The 16,145-nt window shown below is 35.7% G+C and overlaps 1 protein-coding gene across 1 annotated transcript in view; it reads left to right on the top strand.

The window, feature by feature from the left end:
- The window catches only part of Taf3 (TATA-box binding protein associated factor 3), a 154,237-nt gene that overhangs the window by 2,088 nt on the left and 136,004 nt on the right, over positions 1-16,145 (top strand). The window contains exon 2 of the mRNA XM_003473415.5: positions 3,047-3,289. Within this exon, the coding sequence (XP_003473463.2) occupies positions 3,047-3,289 (243 nt within the window). The remainder of the gene's footprint in view (positions 1-3,046; positions 3,290-16,145) is intronic.

Below are 16,145 nucleotides of genomic sequence, written 5' to 3'. Positions count from 1 at the left end.
TCCAACTTCTTGAATGCTTGATTTCAGCAGTACTTCTAAAGTGGGATCTATGAAGTAGCATTCGTTCGTCATTATCCCGAAGGAAGTTCACCAACAGAATATTTTCCTGGCTTTTGCTTATTTTCCTTCAGACTGTCTTCTGTGGTCAATGAGTGAAATGTCACCATTATAGATAGTTTTAATTATATTTTTGGTGCCAAGTTGCCTAAATAAGGACAGATGTTGATTGACAGATGCCAAAACATCCACTGAATACATTGTTACCTTTCATGCCTTATACCTAGAACCAGAATGTGTGCTGACACTTCAAGTAACTAGGTATTCTAAAGTCACCAAAGGATTGTTGTAGTTCTTTAACGTGTTCGTGATAGGGCCATTATTTATTGTCTTGCTGCCAGGTGGCTCTGAACCAGCGGTGGTACATGCATGACTGTCCCAACGGGTGGTGGAACAAGTTGGCAGGACGTGTTAAAGTGAGCCTTATTCCTCGTTACACAATTCCTCCAGTCAGTTTTCTTAATTTTAGAATGTAGTTGTCATGTTCTTTATTCTTCTTGGCAATTTGGAGAATTTCTTAAAATGCTAATTTAGATATACTATTAAGTAGATATTTTAAGATTCTTTTTTTCACAGTATTTATTTCAAAATTGAATTCTGTAACCTCAGATTACAACTATGCAATCTTGTATTTTACCTTCTAATTTTTTATTTTATTTATTTTTTGAGACAAGGACTCACAATATAGCTCAAAAAAGAGTAAGTAAAAGATAAAGGCTGTGTGTTCATGGACTATGGATTTCAGGTTAGGGTTACTTCACAGAAAAGATGAGTGTTGAGTTGAACTATGAAATACAGTTGTATAAAGGTCCAGAGAATTCTAACATGAGATGTCCAAGTAAGATCGAAAGTGCCCCTTAAGGTGACCAGCTTCATGTGGGTTCCTAGTTCGTTTGAAAACTGTTCAAGGAAAATATTCAAGAGTGAAATTAGGTTATGGAAAGAATTAAAATCTTGGGGGGAGGGGTGTAATTAGGAATTGAATTCAGGACTTGTGCTTTCTGGGCAGGCATTGTGCTACTGAGTTCTTGGCCCCCCAAGAATTAAAGTCTTTATGAAAGAAGTAAAATATGGTAGAAAACATTGTATACTCCTGCCAGATGTGGTGGCACAGCTGTAATTCAGCACTTCGGAGGCTGAAACAGGAGGATTGTGAGTTTGAGGCTAGCCTGGCCTAAATAGTGAGATCCTATCTAAAACAAAACACCTTGCATATTCATAAATAGGGAAATATTGTGAAGAAAGTGGTGTTTTAAGGAAATAGTATTGCGGTGAAATCTAAGGGACAGTCCAGTGGGCAGCAGGACTTGAAACTACATAGTGTCTCTTCCATCCACAGTTTTGTTTACTAATGTTTCAGCTACCTATAGTCAAAGTGATCTGAAAATATTAAGTGGAATTACTGGAAATAAACAATTCATGCATTTTAAATAACTTATTAGAGTACATTGTAATTGTTCTATTTTAAAATGATTTGTTGATAAACTCTTACTGTGCCTATTTTACAAATAAACTATCATAAATATGTAAGTATAGGAAAGAAAAAAAGTATTTCTAGAGTTCAATCCTATGTGAAATTTCAGGCATTACTGAGACTTTATAAATGTATCCCCTTTGGACCAGGGAGGAACCACTGTACGCTGAAGTAATGATTTAGATACACAGTAAGAAAAATCAGAACTTTATGGCAGGCAAAGGGAAGGTAGCAGCACCAGAAGGTGATGGATTGAGACTGAAAAGCACATGGAGGAATTTAAGATGATTCTGTTTTTTGTACTGAGAGAGTGATACAAGAATACAAGAGATGAAATGTATACTTATGTTTTATGAATAGTGTTTATTGTAGTACTGGCAGTTAAGCCCAGTGCCTTTACACTGAACTATATCCCCAGCCCTTTTTTATTTTTGAGACAAAATTTTGCTAAGTCTCTGAGTTGTGCAGGACAGCCACAAACTTGTGCTCTTCCTACCTCAGCTTCCCAAATGCTAGGATTACAGTTGTGTGCCTTCATGTCTAGGTCTTGAAGAAATTCAAAAAGATACGGGAGCCTCAGGTTCTGCTAAGGATAGTCCTGAGGAAAAAATGCATTTGTTTTGTTTTGCTTTTTTAAAGATAGGGTCTTCCTATATAGTTTCGGCTCATTTTGAACTGTGTATGACCTTGAACTGGCATTAAGCCACCTGCCTCAGCCTCCAAAGTAAGGGGATTACAGATGTGTGCCATCATACCTGGATTTTGTTAAAAAAAATCTCATTATATGTAACTTTTTATCTTTCTGTTTGTCTATTTTATGTAACACCTTCTAATTGCACTTGAAAATTTATATAGGAATTACCTGGAGGATATAAGTCCTTTCTTCCTTATAAATATTCTTTATTTAAAAAATTGATTCAGTAGTCTAATTATTAACAGGTATTTGAGCACCCATCATGTGTCAGCCACTGTTAACAGTTCCAGAGATGCATCAGTGAATAACAGGGAAAATGTAATAGACATTTACTTACTCAACACAGTATACTGGCTATTTGATGAGGAAGGTAGTAATAGTAATATTTATTGGCATATATGTTGTGTCAGCCACTGTTGCAGATTTGGTAGTGGTATTGGGGAATGAACCCAAACCTTTTTGCTGACTTGTGTCCTCAGCCCCTTTTATTTATATATTTATTTATTTTTGGTACTGGAACTCAAACTCATGACCTTGCGTTAGACAGGCACAGGGTTGCTGAGTTATATTCCTGTCCCTAGCCCCTTTCAATAATCAGCTTTCTAATATTTAATGTGATATTCTGCTTAAAATCTGTTAAAGTCTTCATAGTATCTAGGTATTAAATACATAATAAATTTGACTCAGAGCTGCATATTTTTCTAATACGCTCTTTTAAAAAAGCTCATATTAAAATTTATTTAGCAATCTTTAAATTTTTTAAAGTATTTTAGAAGTTTAAAACTTTTTTCTTTAAGTAATAGTTTGCTCTTGCCTTTCAGATGGCCGAACAGACCCAATTTTGGATGATGTTGGTGAAGCTTTCCAGCTTATGGGAGTTAGTCTCCATGAACTAGAAGACTATATTCACAATATCGAACCCGTCACTTTCCCACATCAAATCCCTTCATTTCCTGTTAGCAAGAACAATGTACTCCAGTTTCCACAACCCGGAAGTAAAGATGCAGAGGAAAGAAAAGAATACATTCCGGATTACTTGCCACCCATTGTGTCTTCTCAGGAAGGTTTGTCATTGATCGTTCCTTATATATTAATGACTGTGCTAATGGATTTTTAGTCTTTTTAGCTTTCTGTGCTTTGCCAACTTGTACTTTTTTTTTTTTGGTACCAGGGTTTGAACTCACAACCTTACGCTTGCCAGGCAGGCACTTAGGCTGCTGAGCTAAATTCCTGGCCCCAACATATAAATTCTACAAATGCAAACCAAACCAACAGACTGATAACTGGCATTACCAGACAGAGCCATGCTATGATCAAAGTTACGTTGTTTTCAATAGGGGAGAATAGAATGTGACCACAAAAAGAGGCTTTCAGTATAGGAGAATGGGATAGTGACAAAAGTGGAAAACTGTTGAAAGCCAGATGTGGTGATGTGTGCTTATAATCCCAGCACTTGGGAAGCTGAAGCAGGATGATCACTAAGAACTCAAGGCCAACCTGAACTGCATAGTGAGACTCTGTCTCAAAAAAACAAACAAAAGAAAAACCTTTGAGAGGCTGGGGATTTGGCTTAGTGGCACAAGTACCTGCATGGAATGTGCAAGGTCTTGAGTTCGATCCCTGGTACAAAAAAAAAAAAGAAAAAGAAAAACCTTTGAAATAAAAAGAAAAGTTGGGGTAGTTCTTTTCCTCCCCTTTTATTTCTATTAATGTGAATTGAACATCATTTGCTGTGTACCAGGAGTGATGAAAATTCTCTAGTACTATGCAGATTTAGTACACTGTTTGAAGGGATGAGTGGTAATGTTTATTGTTTGGTCATTTGGAACTTTTGTATATAAAATAATAATTAAGCATTGTAGTCAGTCCCATTGTATGGCTGAGTTCCTGCTATATGATTTGATGATTACGTTGATCATTAAGTTCACCAGGATTGTAAACATAAATAATTTGTTGTCACTAAATAATGACAAAGAGTACTTTTTTATAAAACGAGAAAGTTGTAATTCATTTCTTTTGATTTTTTAAAAGGCTAAAGATATTGGTATACTTTAGGATGCTATATTGACCCAGAAGTAAACCTTATTTATGATTTTTTAATTATGATAAAATGTACATAAGATAAAATTCTATATTTTAATCATTTTTAGGTTATAGTTCTGTTATTACCTTTGTTCATGTAATTGTACAACCTTCACAACCATCCATCTCTAAAATCTTTTTTATCTTCCCAAATTGAAGCTGTCTCCATTAAACATAAATTGCCATTTCTTTCTTCTCCCAGGCCCTGGCAGCTTAAGCTGCATTCACTTTCTGTCACTGAAATGTCTACTCTAGGTACCCCTTATGGGTGAGCTCGTACAGAATTTGTGTGTTTTTGTTTTTCGTTGTTGTTATTCTTTGAGGTGAGGTCTCAGTACGTCGTTCACACTGGCCTTGAACTCACTATGGCCCAGGCCCATAGCCTTCTTCCTGACTCAGTGGTGGCAAGTAGTCCTGAGTGGCTGGCATTAAAGTAGAATGTGACATTATATGTGTGTGTCACATTTGTTTCTTTTTTTTTACCTGTCAAAGGACTCTTGTTATTTCTACCTTTAGCTATTATGAACACTACTTTTTGAATTGTGCTTTATGAACAATGGTACTCAAATAATCTGAGCAAGTTTCTGCTTTCAATTCTTCTGGGTTTATACCCAGAAGTAGATCAGACATTAATTGTCGGGTTTGCTTGTGTTTGTTTTGGTGCTGGGTGTCATGTGCTCAGCACATGCTCTGCCCCTGAGTTATACCCTCAACTCTGTGCCTGAGCTTTGAAGAGCGCCAGCAGTAAAAGACAGGTTGCTATTAATCCCTATCACAATACTCTCCCTCATTTCAAACCCTTCCTCTTGCTACTTTCTGAAGCAGTTTTGAAACCCTCTTTATGTGTCTTTAGTTATGCTGTCGTGGTTGCCTCAAGGTCCTAAATAGTTTTAAAACATTTACTTTGCATGGTCATTTTAACTTCGGAGAATCACACAGTGCCACACACAGTGAACAAGGATACACTAGTGTGTAGGAGCCTGCCTTTCCATTAGATGACACTCAGTAGCAACATTCCCTATTATATAAAAAACACTCATGTAAAAGGACTCCAGCATAATTGCTTCACAAAGTGGCAAGAATGATGGGTTCAGTGTATTAAAAATAAAGGGGACTATTTTGAGAGAGATTAATGGCCATATGTCTTTATTGTAACAATTTTTAAAAATGTAAACATTTACCCCTTGTATCAGTTTTTGGAATCTTAGAAACTGGTTTTGTTACAGCTTCTTTAATCAGAAATGTATTTACTTTTAAAATGCAACAAATGTATTTAAATACCAACAGTATCAAAGGAAGACTTCTTAGGTAAAGGCTTGGTGGTAGATAGGCTGAAAAGAACTCCTTTTTTTCTATAGAGAGGCCAAGGATATCCGGTGAACCTGGAATTTCCTTCTTTGTTCTTGTCCTTAAATACGATTTATTACACATGCTAGATGTCTTAATGAAAGTACTAAGTTATCAATCTACTATATCTTCTTGTACTCTGAAATTAATAGGTATAGCTCTGAAATGTTTAGCTGAGAGACTACTTACTACAAAAAATTGTGATTGTGCTAAGAAAACAAGAATGAAATCACAAGCTGTGAAGGAATTTGAGGCATAGAAGAAGACAGTAAAGACACTAATGTTAAAATAATTGGCGTGGTAGTGATTTTTAAAACGGTAAGGGCCCATAAGTTTTATGTCAGTGAATTAGATCGTTTAACAACAAAGACTTTTGTGTACTATCAGATGGCATGTGACTGAGCCAGAATTTTGTTTTCTATGTCCAAAATCTTAGTCCACATTCTCTGTGCCTTCTGGAGCTTTCTAAATCTATTTTGGGGGTTGTTTAGCTTTCTATCTCCTATTACACCTCCTCCTGTTTAATAATTAAATAAATTGGCCCCCCCGCTTTTTTTTTTTTTTTTTTTTTTTTTTTTTTTTTTTTTTGTCTTTTTCAGATACAGTCTCACTGTGCAGTTCAGGCTGGCCTTGGGTTCACTTTGTAACCCAGGTTGGTCTCGAACTTGCAACGATCCTCCTGCCTCAGCTTCCCAAGTGCTGTGCTGGGATTACAGGAGTGTGCCATCATGCCTGGTGTTTCCCTCTGATTTAAAAAAAAACTTAGGCTCAAGTAAGTGGAGGTGTAGCTCAGTAGTAATATTTGCTTACTGGCATGCTGGGGTGAATTTCCAATATGCCCAAAATAAAAAATACTTAGAGGACCACAGTGGGTGAATCATTCATTTGTTCATGTTTGATGCTGGGTATTGAGCCTAATGCCTCTTGCACACTATGTGCCCTCCTTACCGCTGAACTATAGTCCTTGCCCCTGGCTTGATCTCACTCCATGTCTCATGTGCACACTTAATCTGGCGTAACTTGTGTTTAAAGAGTTATTTAATTATTTTCTTGCATTGTATTAAGCTCTAGCAAATAGACTATCCAAAATTGTCCCTGTGCCAGGTGTGGTGGCACATGTCTGTAATCCCAGTACTTAGGGGACTGAAGCAGGAGGATTACCATGAGTTTGAGGCTGGAAGTACATAGTGAGACTCTGGTCCCAAAAAATAAATAAATAAACTTAATTTATAGTAACCTACCTGTAACCATTTGGTTCTTCGTGTTTTATTTTTATAACATGCAAATATTTTACAATGACATTCTCTTAAAGTTATGGCTATCATAATTAAATGCTGCCAAGGAAATGTAACCAAAATGTCAGATATTGCCTGGTGTGGTTACCTGTGCTTGTCAGCCTAGCACTCTTAGAGGCTGAGGCAAGAGGATCCCACGTTAGAGCCCAGCCTGGACAACTTAGCATCATGGTAAAAAAAATCCTATCTCAAAACAAAAAATAAGAAAGGACCAAGGTTGTAACTCAATGCAACAGTCCTGAGTTCACTCACTACTGCTGCCAAGAGAAGAAAACATAAAGATACGTGACGCTGCTACATTTAGGGTTTCTAGTTTTACACAATTTAAATGGGTTGTTTCAGTTTTATAGAATAGACAGAGAGAGAGAATAGTGCAGTTTATATTACGTACCCAGATTCCCCTATTAAAATCTTACACAGGTTGGTATATTTGGTTTTGAGCCTGGGTCTTGCTGTGTATTTCAGGCTAGCTTAGAACTCATAGCAGTCTTCCTGCTTCAGCCTGTAGAGGGCCTGCGTTACAGGTGTGTGCCTCCTGGCCAGCTGTCTTTAGCTTTTGCTGCTGTCTTATTTTTATCCTGCTGTCCAGTCCAGGACCCCATTACCTTTAGTTGTCATTTTTCCTTATCCTTTCTTCTTGGCTGTAGTAGTTTTTTAGACTTTTCTTGTTTTTGAAAACCTTGACAGTTTTGAAGGTTATTGGTCAAGTATGTTACAGGATGCCCCTCTCTTACACTTTTTTGATATTTTTTCATGGTTACACTGGGGGTTTAAGGTTTTGGTAGGGAAAACTACAGAGATAAAGTGTAGCTTTTTCATATCTAGTCAAAGGACATATCTAATCAACATGTTTTATGTCTTGTTTTTTTTTCTTTTGGTTTTTAATTTTTTCCAAACTCAGGGCTTCACACTTAGTAGGCTAGCATTCACTTTACCACTGAACTAAAATCCCAACCACAACTTATCTCTGTTGAAATTGACTGTGATCTGATGTAATGCTTGTCAGGTTTCACTGTATAATCACTCTTGGGGAGGGTCTCACGATGTGGTTCAGGCTGGCCTTAAACTTGCAGTGATCCTCCTGCCTCAGCCTCCTGAGTGATGTGATTACAGATGTGTGCCACCCAGCCCAGCTGTACAGGTAGCCCCTCCTTCTATACTCTGCTGTTTGGAAAGAAGATGCCTGCATAGCCTCCTTTAAGGAAGAAACCGGGAGTTATAGATGCCTCTTTGAAGGTATCATATAACATAAACCATTTGGAACTGTTTTGCATGGGTATGTATTTTCTTATTTCTTTTGGGAGGGAGGGGTTTATTTTGTTTTGCCATGTTGTTGTTTTTGAGATAGTCTCACTATATAGTTTGCACCTTAGTCTCCCAATTGCTGGGATTACAGGTGTGTGGCAACCTGCCTGGTGTACTGTCTTATTTCTATCAGAAATTTTATTATGAAAAAAGTATTTACATGTTTGAAAAATGCAAGTAATATAAGCTGGTTTAAAAAAAAAAAAGCCTTGGGTGGTGGAGGCACAGGTCAGCGGGAGCACTTGCTTGGCACATGAGACAGACTGAGGTCATCCCCAGCACCACTGTACAAAAAGTGCCCCAAGTATCTTAAGTATACAGGAAAGGTTCTTCTCACTTTCCTTGCTCTCATTTCCAAGAATAGCCTTTTAGTTTTTATTGTTGTTTTTGTTTATTTTGGTTTTTTGAGACAGGGTCCTGCTATGTGGCCCACGCTGTCCTTGAATTTGTGTAATTCTTCTGTCTCAGCCTCTTGAGTGCTGAGATTATAGGTGTGCACCACCAATCCTGGTTTAAGAATAACCTTTTGTCTTAGTTACTTTTTCCTTGTCGCTGAGACAAAATACTTGGGACCCAAAGTTAAAGAAGGAAAGGTTTATTTCTTTGAGGTTTCAGTCCATACTCAGTTGGTTCCAAGGCAGCATGGCATGGTGGGGCCACAGTTCATGGCCACTGCAAACAGCAAAGCGGGAACCGCAAGAGAGAGAGACACACTGTCTTCCCTCCCTTATGTCATACCTAGGCGGGTGTAGCACCCACACCACCAATCCAAGCGCTAAACAACCAACCTATCACAAATGCTAGATTTGATTCAGTTCATAATTAATGAGGTTTGGGGGCCACTGACATTAACCATGACATCGTTCTTATTAACAAATGGGAATACTAGATCTTTTCATGTGAAATTTTGGGCTCCTGAAACTGAAAATTTTGTGTACCTCAATTTCCTTGATAAGACTGTTACTACAGTGCAGCTTTGCTTTGGTTCAGTTTGGTTTGATTCTCTTCTGTTTTTCCCTTTTCTTTGTTTCCTTTTTTTTTTTTTTCCTTAGGCATTTTGTTTTACCAACATTTTTTCTTTAAACTGTTTTCACTGAAATCACCAGTTACATTATCTAATTGGGTGATCTTAAAGGATGTTTAAAGCCATACATGCTAGAATATACTGTAATCCCACCACTTCGGGAGGCTGAAGCAGGAGGCTCACAACAGCTGGGCAGTTTTAACAAATTATCAAGACCCTGTCTCAAGTTAAAAAAGATCTCTAATATGGGAAAAAGAAATGAAACAAAGTGAAAGGAAAAGAAAAGAATATTTAATATTTATTTAAGTACCTCCCAGTTCAAAAGAAATAGAATTCTACCATCTATCACAGAAGCCCCTCAACCCCAATCATATCATAGCTTCTTTCCTAGTCTTTAACAAATAACCACTATTTTAACTTTATAGAAGTTACTTCTTTGATTTAGAGTTTTATTAAATATATGTCCCTGACCTATTAGTTTACTGTTCTTTATGCTCCTCTTTTTCATGTTTTTCTTTCATTTCATTTAAGGGTCTCACATGTAGTTTAGTCTGGCCTTGAACTCACCATGCCCAGGCTGGCTTCAAATTCACAGTGATCCTCCTGCCTCAGTCTCCCAAGTACTAAGATTACAGACATGCACTCACAAGTCTTTTTTAATTTCTAGACTTCTCCCCACTCCAACTCCATTCTTTCCTTGTTTTATAGTTAATTTGTTGAACAGTATGGGTCCTTTGACTTACTTTCTACAGTTGGATTTTGTTGCTCCTGTACTTTGCAGCTGTTTACTGTGTTTCTTGCAAACTGGCAGTGAGAATCCAAGACTTGACTGTATTGAGATTGATGCATTTTACAAGACATAATTATTATTGTCTTCTCTAGTCAGGCTGGTAATGTCTGGTTTTCTCTTTCTTTGATGTTACATGTTTATGATCTTTGCTCAGAACAATTAATTCATTAAATGTTGTAAAACAGTGTTATTGTCACTTTTTTATTCTTTAGTTGGAATTATTTTATTTTTACTTTTTGGTACAGGGGATCTAACTCATGACCTCATGCTTGCCAGGCAGGTGCTTGTGCTGCTAAACTAAACCTCCAGCCCTAGCTGGAATTATTTTATAAGAAAATCTTTATCCTCATCCACTATGTAGTAACTTAACGATGTTTTTTTTTATAAGAATAGCAAGATAAATACTTGACGCATATTTTATATATCAAGTTTTCAAGATAATATATTTTTTAAAATACCTCTTTATGAACTCTTATATTTAAATGTGTTTGGCAGATTTCATTTATTATGATTTTTTTTTTTAGTACTTGGATTTAAACATAAGGCCTTCACATTAAGTTACATCTCTAGTCTTTTTTTTTAAATTTTGCAACAGAGTCTCTAAGTCACTAAATTGCCCTAACTGTGCTCATCTTTGTAATCCTCCTCCCTCAGCCTCCTCAGTGTTAGTATTACAGATCTGGCTACTCTTCTTTTATTTTGATTATAGCTCTGATTGTCCCATTATTCTGACTGTCCCATCTTTGACCAGTGGCACCTTTTTCAGTCTGACTTTAGTCCTTTTGAAATAACTGTTTTTGACAGTCTCCTTACATCTGAGGGTATTAAAATACTCTAGGCTTGTCTTGTATATTCATGTCTTACACCCAAATTGATCATTTTCGCTCAAGAAACTAGTTTCTTGGAAAGTAGTGTTTGTTTTCATTTTTCAGTTTTAAATTTTAATTACTTAATTTTGCTTTTTTGTGTTTTTGGTGCTGAGAATCTAACCTGAGACCTTATTATTCTGTTACTCCTATTTCTTCTATTTTCTTCCTGTTTTCTGTAATTATACCTTTTATATGTCATCAGATCATATATTACTTCCTTGATTTCTGCGACCTTGTCTCTGAGTTTTTCTAATTTTGATGTCTTTTGGATAATTTATGTCTTTTGGATAATTTTAAAGTAAGACATAGATTAGTCCATTTTTCTTTGCTGTAGAAAAGTGCCAGAAGCAAAGCATTTATGAAGAAAACACATTTATTTCACTCAGTTTTGGGAAGGCCGCAAATCCAGGATTTAGCAGCCCCATTGTCTGAGTCTCCATGAAGGCCTTGCGTTGGATGGCATTGCAGTGGGAAGGCCTGCAAGAGGGAGTGATCACAGGGTGGGACCAGGAGCCAGAGAATACACAGAAGGTTATCTGTTATTATAGGTCTTACTTATGGTCTTCTAAGGAGGTTTACGGTTTGTTCCTGAAGACCTCTGTACCAAGTACAATGATTGTCCCACTCTGTTTGATGGAAAACCATAGTGCCATACAGATGCAAATCTATAATAATTGTTCTGAGTTTTTATAATCTGGGAATTCCACCTTGCTGTGTAAAGTGCTCCTGCATATAGTAGGATTTAGTTCCCATCATTTCCACATTCTGGTAGAAAGAGTTCTGCACTCTCTTTCCCATGGAAACTGTTTCCACTGACAGACCAAAGCACAGCTCAGACCGGGAAAAGGGTTGACCTTCTGAGCAATAAAATGAAAATATTCGTGAGTATGTAAGTGGTTTTGCCCTGATCTTCACAGTTATCTTTCCAGTTTGTGTATTTGCCTTCTGTTGTTTTCTAGTGATGTACTTTTATATTGCTCATCTGCTTTAGTAAGTTCTAATATTTTTGAGCCCTTACACATATTTAAGTCTTTTTTTATTATTATTGTGGTTTTTGTTTTTGGTACCAGGGATTGAACTCACAACCTAGTGCTTGCCAGGCAGGTACTTATACAGTAGAGCTAAATCCCCAGCCCAGTTTTTTTTATTTTAAATGATATTCAAATGTAATCATGCATCTAATTTTACCATAGGAAAAATACTGTTTCTCTTCTCCTCTGTCCCTACTTCTGCTGTCTCCCACCCCACTTTGCTACAAGCACTGTGATGTTATGTTGCAGTATTGATTAATTGTTGATATTTGGTGCTTATTACAGTGCCATGTATACAATTAACATGCATTAATTGACCATTTCTCTTATGTGGTCAGATTTGCAATTTCTTTTCTATTTTTATCAAGTATTATGTAGTAAAAAAATAACCTTTAAAAAATTCTGACATTGTTAGTAGTGTTTTATTATCATTTTTTTTTGTCTTTTTCATTTTTATCGGTACCAGGGATCGAACTCACAACTGCCTGCTTGCAAGGCAGGCGCTTATGCCGCTGAGCTAAATCCCCAGCCCTATTATCATATATTTTTTGGTAGAAATTTTAAATTCTATACTATAAGAAATTTGATTTCTTTTTTATATGAAAAGGAGTTAAAGTTCAGTAGGTGGCACTCTTTCCTTTCTTGTTCATGTTAACGGACATGTTACTATCCAATTAAATGCTAAAGAATGTTTTCAGACTCTTGGGAAGAATTATGCAACTTAAATTATACATGGCTTATTTTAGAAAGAGTAATAACAATTTTATTCATAGTATAGCTTTTGTGAAATGTTAGAATGATTGCACATGAACATACTGTGCTTAATATTTTGCCTGGAGCACACCTTTTACAGGTAAAACAGAATTATTTTTGGCAAAGGCTTTATGTTATACTTTGTGAAACTATATTTTTTTTCCAAAATTTGAAATCATCATTCTTTATTATTTCTCCATGGTTTTATATTCAAACATTGTCATCAAAGTGCAACTGGAAGACACTTTAGAAATTAACACATTTCCTTTATTCTAACACACCAGTTTGGGCTGGGTGTGATGGTGCATGCCTATAATCCCATCACTTTGGAGGCTGAAGCAGGAGGATCACTGAAAATAGGTGGCCACCCTTGGCTACAAAGTGAGTTCATGGCCAGCCTGAACTGTATAGTGAAACCTATCTCAAAAACAAAATACACCAGCTTGTCTTATTTTTAGTGTGCATCCCATTTTCCATCATGAAAAGTATTTAGCTAATTGAACTAATTAATACAATAGTTTTCCTTTCTTTGTTCACATTGTTTATATTCTTTATTAAAAATTTAATTTTATTTGTTATGGTGTTTCCTTGTTTCTGTTTATTTTTATTTCCTATTTTTTAAAACAATATACCATAATTATTTAGATATTCTCTTACTGTTGGATATTTTTTATTTTAAAATGAATGTCATAGCAAATATGCTTCTGCATATTTTTCTTTTATATTATTTCATGATAATAAATTCCCAGAAGTTTTTAGGTCAAAGGTACAAATGCATTTATAGTTTTTGACACATATTACACATTGCTTTTCAAAAGAATTGTATCAGTTTACAGTGCCATAATGAATGTGCATTATACTATTCCTACTGGAATTGAATTTTAAAGTATAATTTTTTTTACTAGCCCCGATTAAGCGTTTTTTGGGGGGAGGTCATTTATTTTAAATGTTCACTCAAAATGTGGGAACTACAAAAAACCTTCCAGTAGAATAAAGCCACTGACACTATGTTAGTGTAGTTTTCCAAGTCTGTGTGTGTGTGTGTGCATAGTTTTGTGTATATACATGTAGGTGTGTACAGTGCCTATTTTAGCATTGATTAATTATAGCATAATGTTATGTGCTCTGATTTTCATTTGATTAATTCATCTACTATGTGCTCTCCCTTCATTATTTTCTTTTTTCTGGACAGTGCTAGGCCTATGCTATGAGGCCTGGGTTTGTGAGAAAACTGGAATTGTATAAAATGGACTGAATTGATAAAGTGTACAAGAGCAAGAATATGTTTGAGTTAGATAGCATTCTGGACTTACTGTGAATTGTGTGTATGTGTGCTACATCTCCAGACCTTTTATGTTTTATTTTGACACAAGGTCTTGGCTTATTGCCGAAACTGGCCTTGAACTTGAATTCTCTTGCCTCAGCCTCCTGAATAGCAGGGATTTCATGTATATACCACAATGCCTGTTTAGCTGTTCAGATTTAAAGTGAAAGTTGAGAGGTCTCATCTGAAAGAGGGAGGATTTCATTCCATATTGCTGTGGTCTTTATAACCATCATTTCAAGTGGCCTAAGTGTTGAATAATAAGACCTCTAATTTTTTAATTTATTTAAATACACTGCGGTAATTACTTTTATTTATAGTATACTCAATATTGTGAATTATTTTTTATGGTTGTTGAAAAGTTTGAATACTGAGTTTAAAAGTATAAAGTCTTAAATAATTTTGACAAAATTCTTTTAAGATATATTAATTTACATTATCATTGGTAATATACAATATCCATTTTATCCTTCCACATAAAATAATGTTTCAAATTTAATTTTGTTTGCATTCTAAAATTTTTAGTTCTTTTTATAGTTATGTTTTGTTTTATTTTGTTTTGTTTGAGACAGGGTCTTATGTAGTTCAGGCTGGCCTTGGACGCTGTAATGCAGGCTGGTCTCAACTCTTAGTAACCTCCTACTTCAGTCTCCATGTGTTGAAGTTATACGTGTGTGCTTTTAAAATATTTTATGCTGCCATGCACTAAGTATTACATTATATAAAGGGTTTGATGTATTCAGATTTATAATGAAATTTTTAATAGTTTTTACTATCTTTTTATTTATACTTCATAAATTGTGCACAAAAAATAGCTTTAAAATATATTATGACTCATTTATTAAATGATCATTTTTCCTGATATACTGAAGGTTAAAGTAAAAAATTCTTGTCAGATCTAATGGCATTATTATGTTTTAACACCTCTCTTTAGTGTGTAACCCTAATTATGGCTGGCAGACACAACTGGGAATAGTTAGATTTCTAGACCAATCAGCAGAGGAATGAAAAAGTCAGGAAGTCCCAGTGCCATGGTAAAGGAGAAAAACTCAGTTTTCATTTCCTTTCATGTAGAGTATGTTCACATTAACTTTAAAGGGGAGTGAGAGGTAGGTCAGGAGATTTTGTCTACAATCGAGTTGTACCTGTGTGTGGAGCCCATCTCAGCAGGCATCCAGTCATCAGCTAACAAACCTTCCCGACTCCCTTGACAGCTGCCAGATATCCTATTGCAAATTAAATATGAAACAGGGATGGACTTACTTTCGCATCTAAAGGATTTCTTAAAGTTCAACTTCAAATGTAGTTGTTAGTGCATTCATTTTTATTAAAGCTGGCTTTGTTAGGGAGGGAAAGGATAGCTAGAACTGTCTCTGTGGTATTAAGAAAACTGCTTTGGGAAAATCAAATGATGGCATGAAATTCTGAACCTTTGCATGTGTATCTGGTACATATCATAACTCCTCTTGTAATTACCGCAGAATTGTCAAGTCTGTGAAACTGCTATTTAGATGGCAATGCAGTCTATTAGTAAACACAAGTTTAACAAATGTTAACTTTCACGGTAGGATTCTTTTGAGATTTTTCTTTTTTAACTCTGCCTTCCCAAGTTCGCTAACAAAAGGAAATAAAACATAATGAAGTTAGATCATACCTTCCAGGACAAAAAAGACTAAATTTTGGATTTGATGAAAGTTATTAAAGGCAACAACACTTGTGGACCCTTTACTTAGCTGCTGTATATTCATCATCTTCACATACAATAAGTCATTTAATTTTTATAATAACTATATAAAGTAAGTACAGTTGTCTTTATTTCATGCATGAACAAAATGAGGTATAGGAATAACTTTTTAATTTGACTGACTGACTGATTGATTGATTGGAGACAGTATCTTTTTATGTTGCTCAGATTGGTCTAAAACTTTTAGCTGTAGTGGCCTCCCACCTCAGCCTCTGTAGTACCTGAGACTATAGGCAAGTACCACCTTTCTCGGATGAGTAACTTTAAGTCACATGTTAGTGATCGGAAGATCCATGATTTGAATATAGATGGTCTGACTCTAAAGAGCTATTTAAAAAAAAATAACTACTGAGCTG

Source organism: Cavia porcellus, unplaced genomic scaffold (genome assembly GCF_034190915.1).
Source record: "Cavia porcellus strain 051 isolate PalLab524CR breed Dunkin Hartley unplaced genomic scaffold, mCavPor4.1 scaffold_13, whole genome shotgun sequence".
Taxonomy (NCBI): Eukaryota; Metazoa; Chordata; class Mammalia; order Rodentia; family Caviidae; genus Cavia; species Cavia porcellus.
The sequence above is the reverse complement of the archived record's forward strand: the minus strand, read 5'-3'. Positions and strand labels throughout refer to the sequence as shown.